We start from the raw sequence: 15234 nt of genomic DNA, 5'->3' as shown, positions 1-15234 counted from the left end.
TTTTAGGTATAAAATGTTATTAAGGTTTCAGTCTCCATCTCTAAAAATTTTAGTCTTCTATCCTTACTTTTTGGAGGTACTGAAATACTGAAATTTTAGAGACAGAGACAGAAATTTTAGTACCAATCTCTGAACCAACAAACATAATACTGAATCTCAGTCTCTCAATCTCTGTGTCAGTACCTCAAAACAAACACTGTCGGAGAAACCAAATACTCAAATAGTAGTGAATAATTATGAATGGGAAAAAAATTAGCTGAATCGGTCTTTTACCACCTAACCCACATTTGAATTTCTTTGTCGTAGACTGCAGAGTAAACGGACACTAATTTGACAGGCTCGCCTATGAGACTAAAGAATCTATTTATCCATTTATCCATTTATAATATATTAAAACATAGTCTAAAATAATTTCATAATACATTTTCAATCTTCTAACTTTTTGATACTATATCATATCAATTTAAATATAATTAATTAGCACAATTTATTTACTACTTACCTAATTAAATTATTTTTATTTTTTTATTTTAATTAAATTATTTTTTAATATTTTTTTTTTTATTTTTCATGTATCTTATTATTATTATTATTATTATTATTATTATTATTATTATTATTATTATTTAGAATTTTATTTTATTTTTTTCACTTTCATGACATTTATATTTTGTTAGGTTACTCTATAATTTTTATATTTTTATATTCTTTAATTTTTAAATAAGATATTATATGTCTTTAATGTTAATATTATTTTTCTTTGATAAGTATAAACATAATTTATCATTTTCTTTTATAACCACTTCTTCTTAGTCTATTATATAGAATTTTAACTTAGCATTCTTTTTTATTTTTTTCTCACTCTTATAGTATTTATTTTTTTTAAATTATTTTATATTTTTTATATTCTCTTATTATTTATTTTTATATAAGATACTATATAGTTTTAACGTTAATTTTATTTATCTTTAATAAGTATAAATTAAATAATAAAACATAACTCATCATATTCTTTTATATTCATACTCATTCCTTCTTATATTTACTATATAAATTAACATTCATTTCACACCTCTTCTTTATCTCCTCTTTTCATATAATCTCATGTCTCTTATTATTTTTCCTTCGTTCATTCTAATGTTTTGCACAAATATTTAATTTGTAGAATTTTGTTGATGGTCACAATTCTTTTTTTTAGTTTGCTAAATATGTGTACTAGGTGATAAATTTTTTAAATATTAGATTTTTACAATTTTTTTATTTTTTTTAATTTTTGATCTAATTGTATTCATTAATTATATTATTTATATATCATTATTTTTCAATAATTTCTATTTTTTAATATTATTTAGTTATAATATGTATTGAAAATACATGATATTATCGTGAATCATATAAAATAAAATTAGAAAATTGAATATTAACTATTGAAATATTATATTTAAATTTATATTTTATCTAATAGTTTTATGTTTATAATCTTAAAAAAAAAAAGTCACTACTCAGAAAACTAAAAATAAAGATAATAATATAAAATTAAATAAATAAATTGAATTGAATATTTTAATATTTTTATATAAAATCTAATTTGAGTATAAATTTTTTAATTTTATAATTATTAAATATTAATTTAATTCATATATTTTATAAATTGTATATCCATTATTTTATTTTCGCACGATGTAGAAGCCTAAATCTGGTATTTACTTATTTAGTGGTGTATCATTATTTTCGTAAAAATTCTAATATAGACCATGCATAGAGCAGTGACGCATGTAGGACAGAGTGAATAATATAATATTCTTAATTTCTTCCGCAGTTATCTTCTCATTATATACGTCATGGCTTTGAAACTTAATTGAAGTTCCTTAATTTTCCAAAATAGATAGGTAGTGTACCATGACTGAACTTAATTAGTGACATTCCCAAGATATTAATTTCATTCCTTTCAGACTTTTGAGTTTTCAATGTTCAAAGCACATGCTAATTAGTACACCCAAGCTCAAGTTTAAGTGACGATGTTCTTCAAACGTTTTAGCACATCTTTTTCTCCGGTCAGTTGCGTCACTAAACCTACCAAAATATTATATACTTTTCAAATTAATTATTCAACTCTACATAAAATCAATTCAACAAATATTTTCTTATAGAAAAAAATAAGATAAGATTAAATAATGATGTTTAACTTATCTAAATGAACTACTTACCGTTGGTATAGTGACGGCAATCATTAACACCAACTCTCAAACTTGTTTCCCATGTTTTGTTGAATTCAGTTGCTACTTTTTCAGCATCTTCTTTTGAATATCCAACCAGCCAACATTTGTTTCTTGGCAATTTTTTCAACTTCCTCACCAGGACAGCTCCTAAGAGTATTGTGCCAGTTTATGTTCAACACTGATCACAATCTATTGTATGATAACATTAACACAATCAAATATAAAGTTGTAAGAATCTGACCTGGCACTGATCTACCAGATAGAACTGCTAGTGCCGCATATGGATCTTCAGGGTCTTTTGGTTGAAAATCATAAACCAAAAGCTGAAAAGAGCAGGGGTCTGTTCTGTTGTTGATGATGACCATGAAATGGTGGAAATTCCAGAAATTGAGAGAGTAAGCAGCTGACATGAGGAGCTGGGGTGGTCCCTTTTTGGCCCTCAGAGGCATTGCTGCTACATACACTTCTTCTCTCCCACTTCTTACCATGGATGCCTTCCATACACCTGAAGCTGCCATCACCTCTCTCTCTAACCACACCTCATCCACACAATGTTAAAAGCCTCTATGCTTCTATTCATGCTTATCTCAATCTCAGCCACTACTTTTTTATCCACTGGTTCTTATTCAAATGCTGTCTAGTGCACCACATCTTAAGCAGTATACCACACACAGAACCGTGTTAAACAAGGAAAAGTTATTATGTAAAATCAACTCTAATGTCGAATTTTTCTAATGTCAAATTTCGCTAGGTAGACAATAACTTTTTTAGACAATAACTTTATTAGGATAACCATATATACACTTAGTGAATTAAACATTCGACATATTCATTGTTCACATTATTATCTGTAATTTTTTAAATGGCGATAAAATTGCTCATATGTGGCAAAGCAGCTGGTAAAATATATAAGGTGATAACATAAATAAGATGCTAATGAAGTAGTAAATATATTATTATTTTGACCAAACCTCAGAGTCAATACATAAAACTCATATAGCAGCTAATGCCATTGGCACTGGTGAATTTAAATGGATCACACACTCTCATCCCTGACCTCATATCCATTTAGCTACTTTTATTATTAATACTAAACAAAGGAAAGAAAAAGACAGGCAGACAGACATGCATGCATGCAGCAACAGACACACATAATATATAAACTCTTTAGAAAACAGAAATGAAACGAGTGCGCATTATGTTCCCCCTTCATCTTCCTATTCACTCTTCTCAGCTGGACCTGCTTCTCCTTCTTTGTTCACTTGCTCCTCTGAGGCTGCTTCTTCTGTTTTCACCTTCTTCTCAGCTTCTGGATCTTCGGCTTCGGTTTTGGCTTCAACCTTGTCATCCTTAGCTTCTTCTTTAGGAGGATCAGCATTGGCTTCTTCTTTGGTTTTGGTTTCTTCCTCAACAACAGCTTCTTCTTTTTCTTTTTCTTCTTCTTCTTCTTGGGGCTCTTCTTCCTTGACTACTACTACAGTCTTGCTTTCTTCTTGTTCTTTGGTTTCATCAGTAACCTCAACTGAGGGTTCTTCTGGGGCTGGTGGTGTGGTGGTCTCAAGAACTTGCTCTGTTGAGGTGGTGTTCTCCAGCTGCTGCTCCTTTTCAACCTTGAATGATGCCTCGCTTGTTGTGTCCTCCACTAGTGCAGCCTTTGCTGTTGCAACCTACAAAGTCCAATTATGGGTTAGTGATGGTAAGATGTGATAAGATCACACTGAAGAAGTAAGATTAAGATAATATATAATGCTGAAACAAGAGAAGGAACAGAGAAATATAATCTATCTTCTGCTTGTATGATATGATCAAGAAAGCTAATTATATCAAGTAGTTAAAAAGGTTAAAGTGTTGATAAGGTACCTCAACGGTGGCCATTGGAATTGATTGGAACACACAAGAATATGCAATATAATTGATGATGATTATAAAAGAGCAAAGGTTTTAGTGAAGAGTGTATGAATGTTATGATGAAGAGGAATGAGGAATGAGAGTGGTTTAAATAGAAGTAGGGGGGGGCAAGTTGATGAAGAAAGTAGGGAGAGGTGGTGCATTTCAAGAATCTTGGGATTAGACAGTGAATGTTAGCAATGGGAAGCATGTTTGGCAATAACGATGGCAAAGGCTTTGAGATGGGGTTATTGCTTTTGTTTTATTACATCTCTTTCTATTTCTATTGGGAGCCTCAATAATTCACTTCCATTTTTTCATCGAATCCATCATCTGCTTTTCGTTCTAAGCTTCTGTGCTTTGTGCGGTCGCACCATAATACCTCTATTTAACTAAATTTTACAGCTGTTAATCATGTTCGTCAATAGTTAAAAAAAAAGTGATTTTAAAAGCAAATGGATCTTAATTAATTCCTTTATACTATGTTAAAATAAAACATATATTATTAGAGGACTAGTTTTTTGTTTTCCATAGTTCAAAATTCATTTTACTATGATATATTTTTGTCATGGACCATTTTTCTTTCTGTATCAAGTTTATTATTCCTCCTTAATTTTTGTTTGTGTGTTCATGGTATATATATATATACGTAGCAAATTTTTCTTCAGTTAACTCAGATCTTTCAAATACAAGAGATTCATATACATGTAAGCAAACTTTTTCAATCTTTATTGCGAACTTACCATTACTATCATCTGCTATATCGATTTACTATATGATATGATGATTATTAAATAAAACCTAAATAAAAGACCAGCATATTTTGTAATTTGTAGCTATCAATTAGTTATTATTAATATTTTTAATGATCTAAAATTACATTTAATGGTGTGAGATTGCTCACTTTTCTTTTGTTGATCAAGTGTTGGCCAAATTTTAATAAAGGTACTGGTCTTTAAATTTTTTCATATATTAAATGAAATGAGCCATTAATAACTTTCAAATTGTCTCTACTAGACTACTACTCTCAGCTATATATTAGTTCTTATTTGCTCTCTATTGTTGAACATTACTACTGTGTTCAACATTTTCTTAAAGTGTGGGATTACTATTGTAGTAATTATCTATTTTTACACATAGGGTCTGCCAAATCTTACGAGGAATAATGTGGCATTAGTTTTTATTTCTTTGGGATCTAGAATTAAGAAGTGAGTATATTTTTCTTGGATCTGAAAAACATAGATTTATGGAGAGAAGGGTACGTACGAAAACGATAGTGCTATTACCGTGGCCTTGGACGTAAAGTCGAAAACAACAATCCACCGTTCATGTCATGTAAACAATTTCAGGGGCCAAGGTTGGCTGGTAGGCCCATTGGGCCAATTTAATGGACCCAAATCACATCACCTTATGTACTTAGCCCTATGGCTATGTGACACGTGGAAATCACGTAACCGACCCCGTAGTCGTTTAGTGGCTGTCTTGCTCTTTAAACTCCTTTCTGTGACTTGATATGATTTTATTTTGGAAGGCTATAAAAGTATGCAAATCAAATTCAAGGTAGGTGAATGATGGCACCGTTGATATCTTATTAGTGTTGCTAAGAAACTATTTTTTTAACTAATAATTAATTAATAAAGTAATAGATAGGCAAAAATTAATAATGTTAAAGTAATAGCAATGTGTTGTGCATTAAGAGTCTGGTATTGGTCATGAACTATGATAGAACTATGAATTATTTTCCAAATCATCTTGTGTACGTAGGCATGCATATTTGATGTGTCAATCTCTGAATTGAAGGAGAAATTAGAAGAAATGGTTAAATGTTGTATCTAAGTTTAGTAATAGATGAATGGCAAAATTTAAAAAAGGTGGAGTCAATGTTACTATGATAAGAGTTAATTAAGAGATCATAAGATTGACAAATATTTCGGATCACCAGAGGAGCATTTTCCCGAATTACACATATTTGTATCCCTGAAAATGTGAAGAAGATCTCTTATTAGCTTGCCTCTCTTTTTGTTCTTCTTTTTTCTTGGCTAATGCTTATTCACTATTATTATTGTTGGCTTTCATGAGACGTATATAAACTCTGAATTGCTTAATTTGGTTTGACCAGTAATCATTGATTAAAAAGAATTACATACGTATAGTGTGTATGCCTCCTGTTGGGGTGATGAAATAAGGAGCATTGGGTGTTGGAGCTGTTTGAAGTTCCAAGAAGTAATTCGGAGAAATATAATCCAATAATAATAACAATGGGGTTCTTTGGAAAAGGTGGTCCGGCGCAGGCGGCGGCAGCAGAAGGAGGAGATAACAAAGACAACGAGGAGGAGAAGAGTGACGGTGAGCCTCTGAGCAGGCAGATGAGTGAGTCTTCAACTGTGTATGCAACTGATCAGGAGGAAGATGATGAGTTTGCATCCAAGTTGCAGCTGGGTCCTCAAACCACTCTCAAGGAGCAACTTGAGAAAGATAAGGTTCATTTTCATTTCATTTCAAAAATTTGTGTATTATTGAGTGTATTCAAGTTGTCTATTTAAATTGTCTCAAATGATACAATATAGAAGAGTATTTATAGGTGCTAAGAGAATCGTAATAATAAAGACGTAATATTCTATAATAAATATTCAGATATACTAAATAATTCTAATTGATTCTAATTATATTTTAACACATTTCGTTATTTGCATTGCTTTCGAATTGTGTTGGTTGGGATTGTGGTAGGACGACGAGAGTCTAAGGAGATGGAAGGAGCAACTTCTTGGGAATGTGGATGTGAACAATGTGACAGAGGTTCTGGAACCAGAAGTGAAAATAATAAGCCTTTCAATAGTGTCACCTGGAAGAGAGGACATAGTGCTTCCAATACCTGAGAATGGGAATCCAAAGGGTCTATGGTTCACTCTCAAGGAAGGAAGCCCATACCGCTTGAAATTCACTTTTGTAGTCAGCAATAATATTGTGTCTGGATTCAAGTACACCAATACTGTTTGGAAGACTGGTGTAAAGGGTATGTATGTATGTATGTATGTATTCAATTCTGTCTAGCTTGTATTTGTATGTATATCTGAAAAGTGTATATGTTACAATTTCAGTGGACAGCGCAAAAGAGATGCTTGGAACATTCAGCCCTCAGGCAGAGCCTTACACACATGAGATGCCAGAAGAAACCACACCCTCTGGCTTGTTTGCTAGAGGACAATACTCTGCTAAATCAAGGGTAATCCTAATATTATTATACCGTGAAAACTCAGGTGCAGTAGACTTCACGTGAAGTTGATTGTTGAAAGTCGTTAGATAGTTTGACTGATTTGACTAAATTTTCATCTAATGACTCTCAGCTATCAACTTCACGTGAAGTCGACTGCACATGAGTTTCCATTTTATTATATTATATACATAATATAAATAAAAACCAACAATTAATAATTTTAATTGTTGTTTTTGCAGTTTGTTGATGATGACAACAAATGCTACCTGGAGATCAACTACACTTTTGATATTAAGAAGGATTGGGCTTAATCAACATAATATAATATAATATATTATATACATATACATGGATCGGATATCTTCCAAGGATCCCTACTATTAAATTTTATTTCATTTATTCTTTTTCATTATTATTGATCATAGAACTCACACATTTTAGGTACTAAATTCGGCCTTGTACCACTTTCCGAATCAGAAGTGCCATGTTTGTTTCTTTGTCTGTTGGTTAGCTTTCTACTCTCTTCACCATTTGTGGGTTTGGGATGGAAGATACATTCTCTTCTGTACTCCATTCAGAGTCTTCTCTTGTATTTTCCTTATCAAGAAACTAAAGACCAACAAATTTTGTGTTAATAACATTTTTTTGTTATTTAAGAATAAATTACCATGACTTTTTCTAATAATCCTAGCTATAACATCACAATTTTTTTTTAATGAAAAATACTTTCTTTTTTTTGTCAAGTTAAATTATATGACACCCAATATCTTTCTATTTTATACAATATAATGCCACTTTTTCTAAAAAGATTACTAATACAAAATTAGAAGGTAGTAAAATGTAAATGTCAAAAACTTGATGTTAAAAAAAAAAATTATTTCCTCTCACTATATATTGTGGTTGATTTTAATTAGTTTTTTTTTTTTTTTTGATGGTTAGATTTGAAGGTTTTTGGGACAGTTAAAAATTAAAATGGATTAATTGAACATGTCCCACTTCGCAGTTACAGTCCTTAATGTTTTGGGCTTCACATTATTTAGCCCATGGCCCAACGCCATGGAAAATTCCGCACCAATTAGGCCCATTATGAGTTGAGAACTCTGATTACATTATTTATTCTATTCGTCACTGCACCTATATTAAGCATCAACCTTTTGAAACGATTTATTAACATGATTTTTCCTACCAACCTTGTTCGAATTACTATTATATTGATATGACCGATTGAAAGGAGATCAACTTCAATTATAAGCACTAAATTTAATATATTATTATGATGGATCGGTCCTAAATGAATAAGTTAAACCTAGCACAATAATTTTTTCAGAAGTGTATTATTCATGTAAAATACGCAATTTTCCCACAACCATTCAAATCATTTATTATTTTTATATTATTAAAATTATATACGTTTTTACTAGTAGTTATTTCAAAAGTTAAAGATTAAGATAACATTATTAATAATAGTATCTACTAGCTATAAAATGATTAAGACAGCTAGGCGCTGATAGGTACTACAAAAAGTTTGAAAATAAATAATACAATTGGGTAAAGATTAATCAATCTTGTATTGTTGAGCTGGACAATTTATTTTGTAAATAAGCTTGTGTCAACTTGTCGCCATATATATTAGTAGTTAAAAAAAACGGAATAAACTGGCTAATTTCGCATAATAAGATAATAACATGTTTGGTAATAAAACATGTGCTTTAGTTTTAGAAGCACTGCGAATCAAATAGTTGTTTTGGCGGCCCCCATGCATGAAGTTCAAAAATGGGTATTTTCATTCACCAAAAAATTAGTATATGAATGAATAAGACTTTCTCCTATACATGCAACACATAGATACTTTCTTGTCCAAAAATATGAATTTGGCCAGTTTAGTAAACAACTTAATTAAGTTTGTCCTTAGTCTGTCGGGACGAGGGATACTGTGGGCAACCAAAAAAAGTTTTTTTTGATAAAATAACTTAAACAATAAATAGTTATATTAAGAGTAGCTTATAAATAAGTTATTTTGTATTTGGATTTTTAGCTTTAAAAATACTTATTTTATAAAAATGTGATAAAAAGTAGTAGTATTATGAAAAAAGTCATTTTTTTAACTTCTCTATAAGTTCTTAAATAGCTTTTTAAAAAGTTACAATTTAATTTTAAAAATTACACTAAACATTAATACTACTACTTTTTATAAGTTAAAAACTCAAAAAAATTACTCCCGAAGCTTTCCAAACAAGTCCTTTGTTTCTGTGATGAGTTTGGAGTTTGAAGGGCAGGACAACAATGATGTTGTGATCATTCATTGATTACATGAGGTTCTAAGTTCTGAGAAAGAACGCGTAAAAGATTGGAAGACCCACCAAATCCAAAGTGTTATAGAATCACCTTGATAGCCAAATCCTAGCTGCCACTCACATTGAATTGATGGCAATTTTTCACCTTCTATTCCACATTTACTCCTTCTCCTAGTATACATCATGCTCTATGTCTTTAGAGTTATGCTACGTGTACATCAAAATTAGCCACCAAAATCAATTACTAATATAAAATACATGCTAAAATATAAATATACATTAAAAATAAATTAAATTACACATATATTTATATACAAATACATTAATAACTAATTTTAGTGACTAATTTTGATGTACAAATAATATTTTTGATGTTTTTATCAGTGTCCTTAAATGCGAGAAAATAATTGAATGACTCATTTTAATTTATACTGTATATTAATTTAATTCATATTTTTAATGAAACGTGGCTTTTGTATTAAAGTAGAATTACGCATCAAATTCAATCTTATAAATTAATTTAATGCATATCTATTTTGAGACATTTCTTATTGCTTGTTTATGTATGTATGAGGATGAGGATGCATTACTTTTGCTTTAATATGACGAAGGAAGCTTTACAATCAAATGAACAGTGATCTTAACTACTTCCATTTTCTATTACATTATATAATCATGTTTTGATTTTGTCATGTGAGTTGTGATAATATTAACGAGGTTCATGTGCACTAATTTAGTTATAACGGGCCAATTGATATTGCCACTGCACCTAGCTCTGCTACAGGACAAACGTCATTAAACCGTTTGTTAAGAACAATTAAAGTTGCTAACGTTGAGAGTAATCATAATTAGCTAGCTAGCTTGACCCTTTTTTTTTTTGGTTTTGGGTTTGATTAGACCGGGCGCTTCCCCTGATAAACTTCACACATTTACTATATATGTGTATATAACTATATATATAGTAAAACTTTATACTATAAGAACAAATTAAAAAAATATAGGTATTCTTTCGTTATCGTTTCCTGGACTTTGCTCGTAGTTTAATTTCTCTCTTCTTAATTGATTCATTTTCAATCAAATCACGATTATACGTACCTTTGAACTGTTATTTTGTTGGTATGGTGTAGCTCTTAGTATATCAACTCATAATGATAATAAATTTGGATTACACCAGACGAAAGAAGGCAACAATATTTATATATATAGATATATATTTGAACGAAATATGATATATAATTAGCTCATATGTCAATTCTTGTGAACTTGATTGATGGTGTATTGGTAGTAGGAAAAAAAAAAGTTCATATATGGGATAAAGGAACTCTATTATACTATTACATATATGAAGGAAATTCTTTTTGAACATCATTATAAATTCCTACAATTTTTTGTTAAAATTAAAAATAAATATATGTTAATTTAAGAGTAAATGTTATGAAACAATTTATCTTGTTTAAAATGTTAATGAATTCCCTAGTAATTTGTTTTTAGAAGTGCATAGGAATAAATTTGAATGGTAAATAATAATTAGAATAAATTACCATTTATATTCATGAAAAATATAAACGCTGACAAATGTATTCATATAAGAATAAAACGACAATTGTAACTATGGAAGATGGCCTTCGTGTGCCAAAAGTACTCGGACGTTGGTTACGCAACTGGTATATTTGTCAGCGTCTTCTATAGTTATAATTGTCGTTTTATTCTTATATAAGTATATTTGTCAGTATTTTTCATGGGTATAAATGGTAATTTATTTATAATAATTATATGAAGCAATTAGCAAGCAAATTAGTGTCGGTCAGGGTGGATCTGAATTGAATTGGAAAGCGTAATAAGGTATGTTGATGTTAATAAATTAATTAATTAGTATAAATGTTACGTGTGAGAGAAAGCGAAGAGTAGTGCTTGCACGAAACAAAACGATGAATGTAGGAATTGGGATTAGTAGTTTTTGTTTTTGTGTTGGGGCATGTTTGGCAATTGCTATGAATAAGAATGATTCCTCATTTCCTCCACAGTTGGCATGGGGTTATTGTGGGCCTCCCAAACATGGCGCTGCCTCTGTTCATTTTTGTTCCCACTCTCTGTAAAGTCAATGTGTATGTATCTATGTAGTACATGTTACGAACTTACGATAATAAAATGATATCATACGATATTCAAAGTCATTTCTCATGATATTTTGGCTTTGTTACAATCATGATGATATAATATGAGTCACATATTGTGGTCCACTTGCATTGGGAAATTACATATATAGCCTTAGTAGTAAAGATATTCAGATCTATTTAGACGGCACATTAAGGTGAAAATAAACTCTTTTGGCCATATTCTATATAATAATACACAAGATTTATGGTTTCGGATGCAGTTTAATAATTTAAAACGGTATTAATTAGTTGATAAAATATTTTGACAGATTCTAATGGCAGAATTTTCTTGCGAGAATAATGTGCCTTCTCCTATATTGTGGCCTAGCCGGTATTAGGTTTTTTCTTTTTTGTCATAGAAAGTTTGGAACATAAACAAAATCCATACCTTAAGACATAAATGTGAACAGATAAACTACATTTTTATTATTCTCATGAATGATATTTTTTTTAGGGTAAAATATATTTTTTGTCCCTAAAGTTTGATAAAATTTTTTAAAATATCCATAAATTTTATTTTGTTTTAATTTTGTCTAAAAAATTTTCGATTTGTATCAAATATACCCCTGACGACTAATTTTTCAAAAAACTTAAGACCAATTCAACAACAATTTCATAAAAATAATCCTCAATACAAACAAATTAAGCATAATTTTCATGCATTATTGTTAAATTGGTCTTAAATTTTTTGAAAATTTAGCCGTCGAGGGTATATTTGATACAAATCAAAAACTTCTGGAACAAAATTGAAATAAAATAAAATTTAAAAATATTTTTAAAATTTTTGCCAAACTTTAGTTACAAAAACTATGTTTTATTATTTTTTTTTTCCCAAGCAAAGCAACAAAGCAATAGAATATGATACAGCTTAAATAACAAACAAAGAAAAGGGTGATAAAATAAAGTAGATCTCATCATCAATGAAATACATAAAAGATCAGAAAAAATGAGTATCATTAAACCATTTTTAGTTTTATTACTACATTAGAAATTTAACTATTTGCACAAGTACTGTCTCCTATTAAATATTATATTAGTATTTGCGTGGAGATGATAAATTGGGAGTTAGGAGAAATTGAAGAAAGAGAGAGAATTAGAATGGTGGGGTAGAGTGCAAGGTTGGTCTTTGATGGATTAAATAAGTAATTAGTTGAAATCGATTTGGAAAGCCCACCATACAACAACACAACACACTTCAAGTTCAAGAGCTTTTCCAGACAAGCATTTTTATTTCCCATTAAATCAAACTAATAATATTAATTATTAAAAATAAATACAACCCAAGTGAAGAAGAATCACTCATTCCCATACCATCTTTATATACTCTCTCTCCATTCTCTCATCTCTTCATCCTTCACATTCTCCATCTCTCTCTCCTTCTCTCTCTGAATTCCTCTTGTTCAGGTCTGTGTTCTTCAATCTCAATCTCCTTTTATCTTTGCTACTTTTTCTTGTGTCATTCAAGGGGTGATTTGGTGCAAAGTTTTGATTTTTCTTGCTTTTTGGTATGTGCTTATCACTTTTGTTTTGCATGGTTGCTTCAGATTTGGGATCAGCTTGACTAGATCTGTCTCATTTCATTTCTAGGGTTGATTGATGTAATAGTAATGTGGGTGAGAACTGTGTGTCATTGTGAAAATGTGTACTTGACTGGTCTAACTCTTACCGCATGTTACTACTATATTTGACTTGCTTTTATGGATAATGTGGCAACTTTATGGGGAAAATGAACTGGTAACTTATGTCATATACAGTATAACATTAAACAAAAAGTTTAACATCCATTTCTTTAGGTGTCTGATCTTGAATTCAGCATTTCAAAGTTTGGTCTTTCTCTGAGACTGTGCCAGGTGGAGTTAGAATTTGAGTGAAGCAAAAGGAACATATTTTTAAGTGCTTATTCATCTCCTTCAACTCAATTTCTCAGAATTTTCATATATTACTCTGATCTAGTGATCTGCATTCGCTTTTGCTAACTTTGGCAATCCTCTCTTGATCTATTTTTCTTTTGTTGGGTGCTTTTGATTAATTCTTGCAAGATCTGTGTCTTTAGATTTAACTAGATTGTAAACAAGTGTTCAATTTATCTTGGGTTAGGAATTTATAGATTTAGCATTGGATTTGGATCTCATTTAATTTGTTCCTTGCATTACTTAAATTGGTCAGAGAAGAATGTGTTTTAGTTTTACATTTGAGATCTAATATAACACTATGGAGCTATTTTTCCTCAGGAATTTGGAGAAGCTGGTGATAATTGCAAGGTAATTAAGGAAACACATACACTTGGGTGCCAAGAAAAGATGGAATTTTCCATGTTTTTCATTCTAAGCAATACCCTGCTGCTGCTGAGTTCTTCAGCATTTGGCAAAACAGTTAGCCCTCCAGCTCCGACCCCGACCCCAACTCCGGCGCCGGCCCCAGCACCAGACTATGTGAACCTGACAGAGCTTCTAACCGTTGCGGGTCCATTCCACACATTCCTCAACTACCTTGAATCCACCAAAGTGCTTGACACATTCCAAAACCAAGCCAACAACACTGAAGAAGGAATCACAATCTTTGTCCCAAAAGACAGCAACTTCGCATCAAAGAAGAAGACCCTATCAAACCTCACACAAGAGCAGTTGAAGCAAGTGATCCTCTTCCATGCACTGCCACATTTCTACTCTCTTGCTGAGTTCAAGAACCTTAGCGAAACCTCAACTCCCACATTTGCAGGTGGAGATTACACATTGAACTTCACGGATGACTCTGGAACCGTTCTCATCAATTCAGGTTGGGCAAAGACAAAGGTAACAAGTGCTGTTCATGCCACAGATCCTGTTGCAGTATACGAAGTTGACAAGGTGCTTCTTCCTGAGGCCATCTTTGGAACTGATATTCCCCCTACTCCTGCACCTGCACCAGCCCCAGCTGTTGCACCGGCAGCAGATTCGCCAACTGAACACAGTGCTGATAGCAAAGCTTCATCTCCATCATCATCTCAGCCTGATGGATCCTCTGCTGCCAAGACCATCATCAGCCATGGGGGCTCCCTTGTCCTTGCCACTTTTGGTGTGGTGATGATGCTCTTGTAAGGGCCAAGGGGGGTGTGCCCTCCATTTGATTTCATTGAATATTTAATTTTTAGATGATTATTATTATCTACCTATGGTGGTGTGCAAATTGTCTTTCATTTGAATATCCAATTTTTTTCTGAACATACAAGTGTTATTCATATTCTTCTTCTTCAATACATGTATGTGTATGACTGAGGATGTGATTGATTTTTACTATAATACTATTTTTTTGTTCCTTTTATTGGCTTCACTAAGCTTGGATAATGATATTAAGTGAAGAGTCCTCCTAATAATGTTTTTAGAATGTGAAAATTTAGGTAAAATCGACTTCACGTAAAGTTCATATTTAAGAGCCGTTAGATGAAAATTTAGTCAAATCAGTCAGAAATTTTACGTGAAGTCGAC

The 15234-nt window shown here is 31.2% G+C and overlaps 4 protein-coding genes across 4 annotated transcripts; 2 read left to right on the top strand and 2 right to left on the bottom strand.

Annotated features, from left to right (window-relative positions):
• Positions 1 to 1776: 1776 nt before the first annotated feature.
• LOC107609107 (PTB domain engulfment adapter) lies at positions 1777 to 2842 on the bottom strand. Its single transcript, XM_016310944.3, has 3 exons — positions 2461 to 2842; positions 2208 to 2366; positions 1777 to 2073 (listed from the first exon to the last, which is right to left on the bottom strand). Exons 1-3 carry the CDS (start codon positions 2735 to 2737, stop codon positions 2009 to 2011), a joined length of 501 nt encoding a protein of 166 aa, XP_016166430.1. The 5' UTR covers positions 2738 to 2842; the 3' UTR covers positions 1777 to 2008.
• Positions 2843 to 3150: 308 nt separating this feature from the next.
• On the bottom strand, positions 3151 to 4468 carry LOC107608012 (uncharacterized). The gene is made up of 2 exons (XM_016309905.3): positions 4080 to 4468; positions 3151 to 3886 (listed from the first exon to the last, which is right to left on the bottom strand). The coding sequence occupies exons 1-2, from the start codon at positions 4092 to 4094 to the stop codon at positions 3437 to 3439; spliced, it is 465 nt and encodes a 154-aa protein (XP_016165391.1). The 5' UTR covers positions 4095 to 4468; the 3' UTR covers positions 3151 to 3436.
• Positions 4469 to 6219: 1751 nt separating this feature from the next.
• On the top strand, positions 6220 to 7955 carry SCN1 (Immunoglobulin E-set superfamily protein). Its single transcript, XM_021106817.2, has 4 exons — positions 6220 to 6586; positions 6834 to 7119; positions 7205 to 7329; positions 7560 to 7955. Exons 1-4 carry the CDS (start codon positions 6365 to 6367, stop codon positions 7629 to 7631), a joined length of 705 nt encoding a protein of 234 aa, XP_020962476.1. The 5' UTR covers positions 6220 to 6364; the 3' UTR covers positions 7632 to 7955.
• Positions 7956 to 12933: 4978 nt separating this feature from the next.
• Positions 12934 to 15075, top strand: FLA7 (FASCICLIN-like arabinoogalactan 7). The gene is made up of 2 exons (XM_016311318.3): positions 12934 to 13174; positions 14002 to 15075. The coding sequence occupies exon 2, from the start codon at positions 14071 to 14073 to the stop codon at positions 14845 to 14847; it is 777 nt and encodes a 258-aa protein (XP_016166804.1). The 5' UTR covers positions 12934 to 13174; positions 14002 to 14070; the 3' UTR covers positions 14848 to 15075.
• Positions 15076 to 15234: the final 159 nt, after the last annotated feature.

The sequence above is a fragment of the Arachis ipaensis genome, chromosome B7 (assembly GCF_059453495.1).
Source record: "Arachis ipaensis isolate K30076 ecotype BB chromosome B7, ASM5945349v1, whole genome shotgun sequence".
NCBI classification, from domain to species: Eukaryota; Viridiplantae; Streptophyta; class Magnoliopsida; order Fabales; family Fabaceae; genus Arachis; species Arachis ipaensis.
Note: the sequence above shows the minus strand (reverse complement) of the source record. Positions and strands in the feature narration are given on the sequence as shown.

Coding starts and splice junctions, on each gene's coding strand:
- LOC107609107 (XM_016310944.3), bottom strand. CDS start 2,737: ATGGCAGCTTCAGGTGTATGGAAGGCATCCATGGTAAGAAGTGGGAGA. Junction 2,367..2,460: donor ATCTGGTAGATCAGTGCCAG/GTCAGATTCTTA, acceptor CAATACTCTTAG/GAGCTGTCCTGGTGAGGAAG. Junction 2,074..2,207: donor TTGCCGTCACTATACCAACG/GTAAGTAGTTCA, acceptor ATATTTTGGTAG/GTTTAGTGACGCAACTGACC.
- SCN1 (XM_021106817.2), top strand. CDS start 6,365: ATGGGGTTCTTTGGAAAAGGTGGTCCGGCGCAGGCGGCGGCAGCAGAA. Junction 6,587..6,833: donor AGCAACTTGAGAAAGATAAG/GTTCATTTTCAT, acceptor GGATTGTGGTAG/GACGACGAGAGTCTAAGGAG. Junction 7,120..7,204: donor TTGGAAGACTGGTGTAAAGG/GTATGTATGTAT, acceptor TTACAATTTCAG/TGGACAGCGCAAAAGAGATG.
- FLA7 (XM_016311318.3), top strand. CDS start 14,071: ATGGAATTTTCCATGTTTTTCATTCTAAGCAATACCCTGCTGCTGCTG.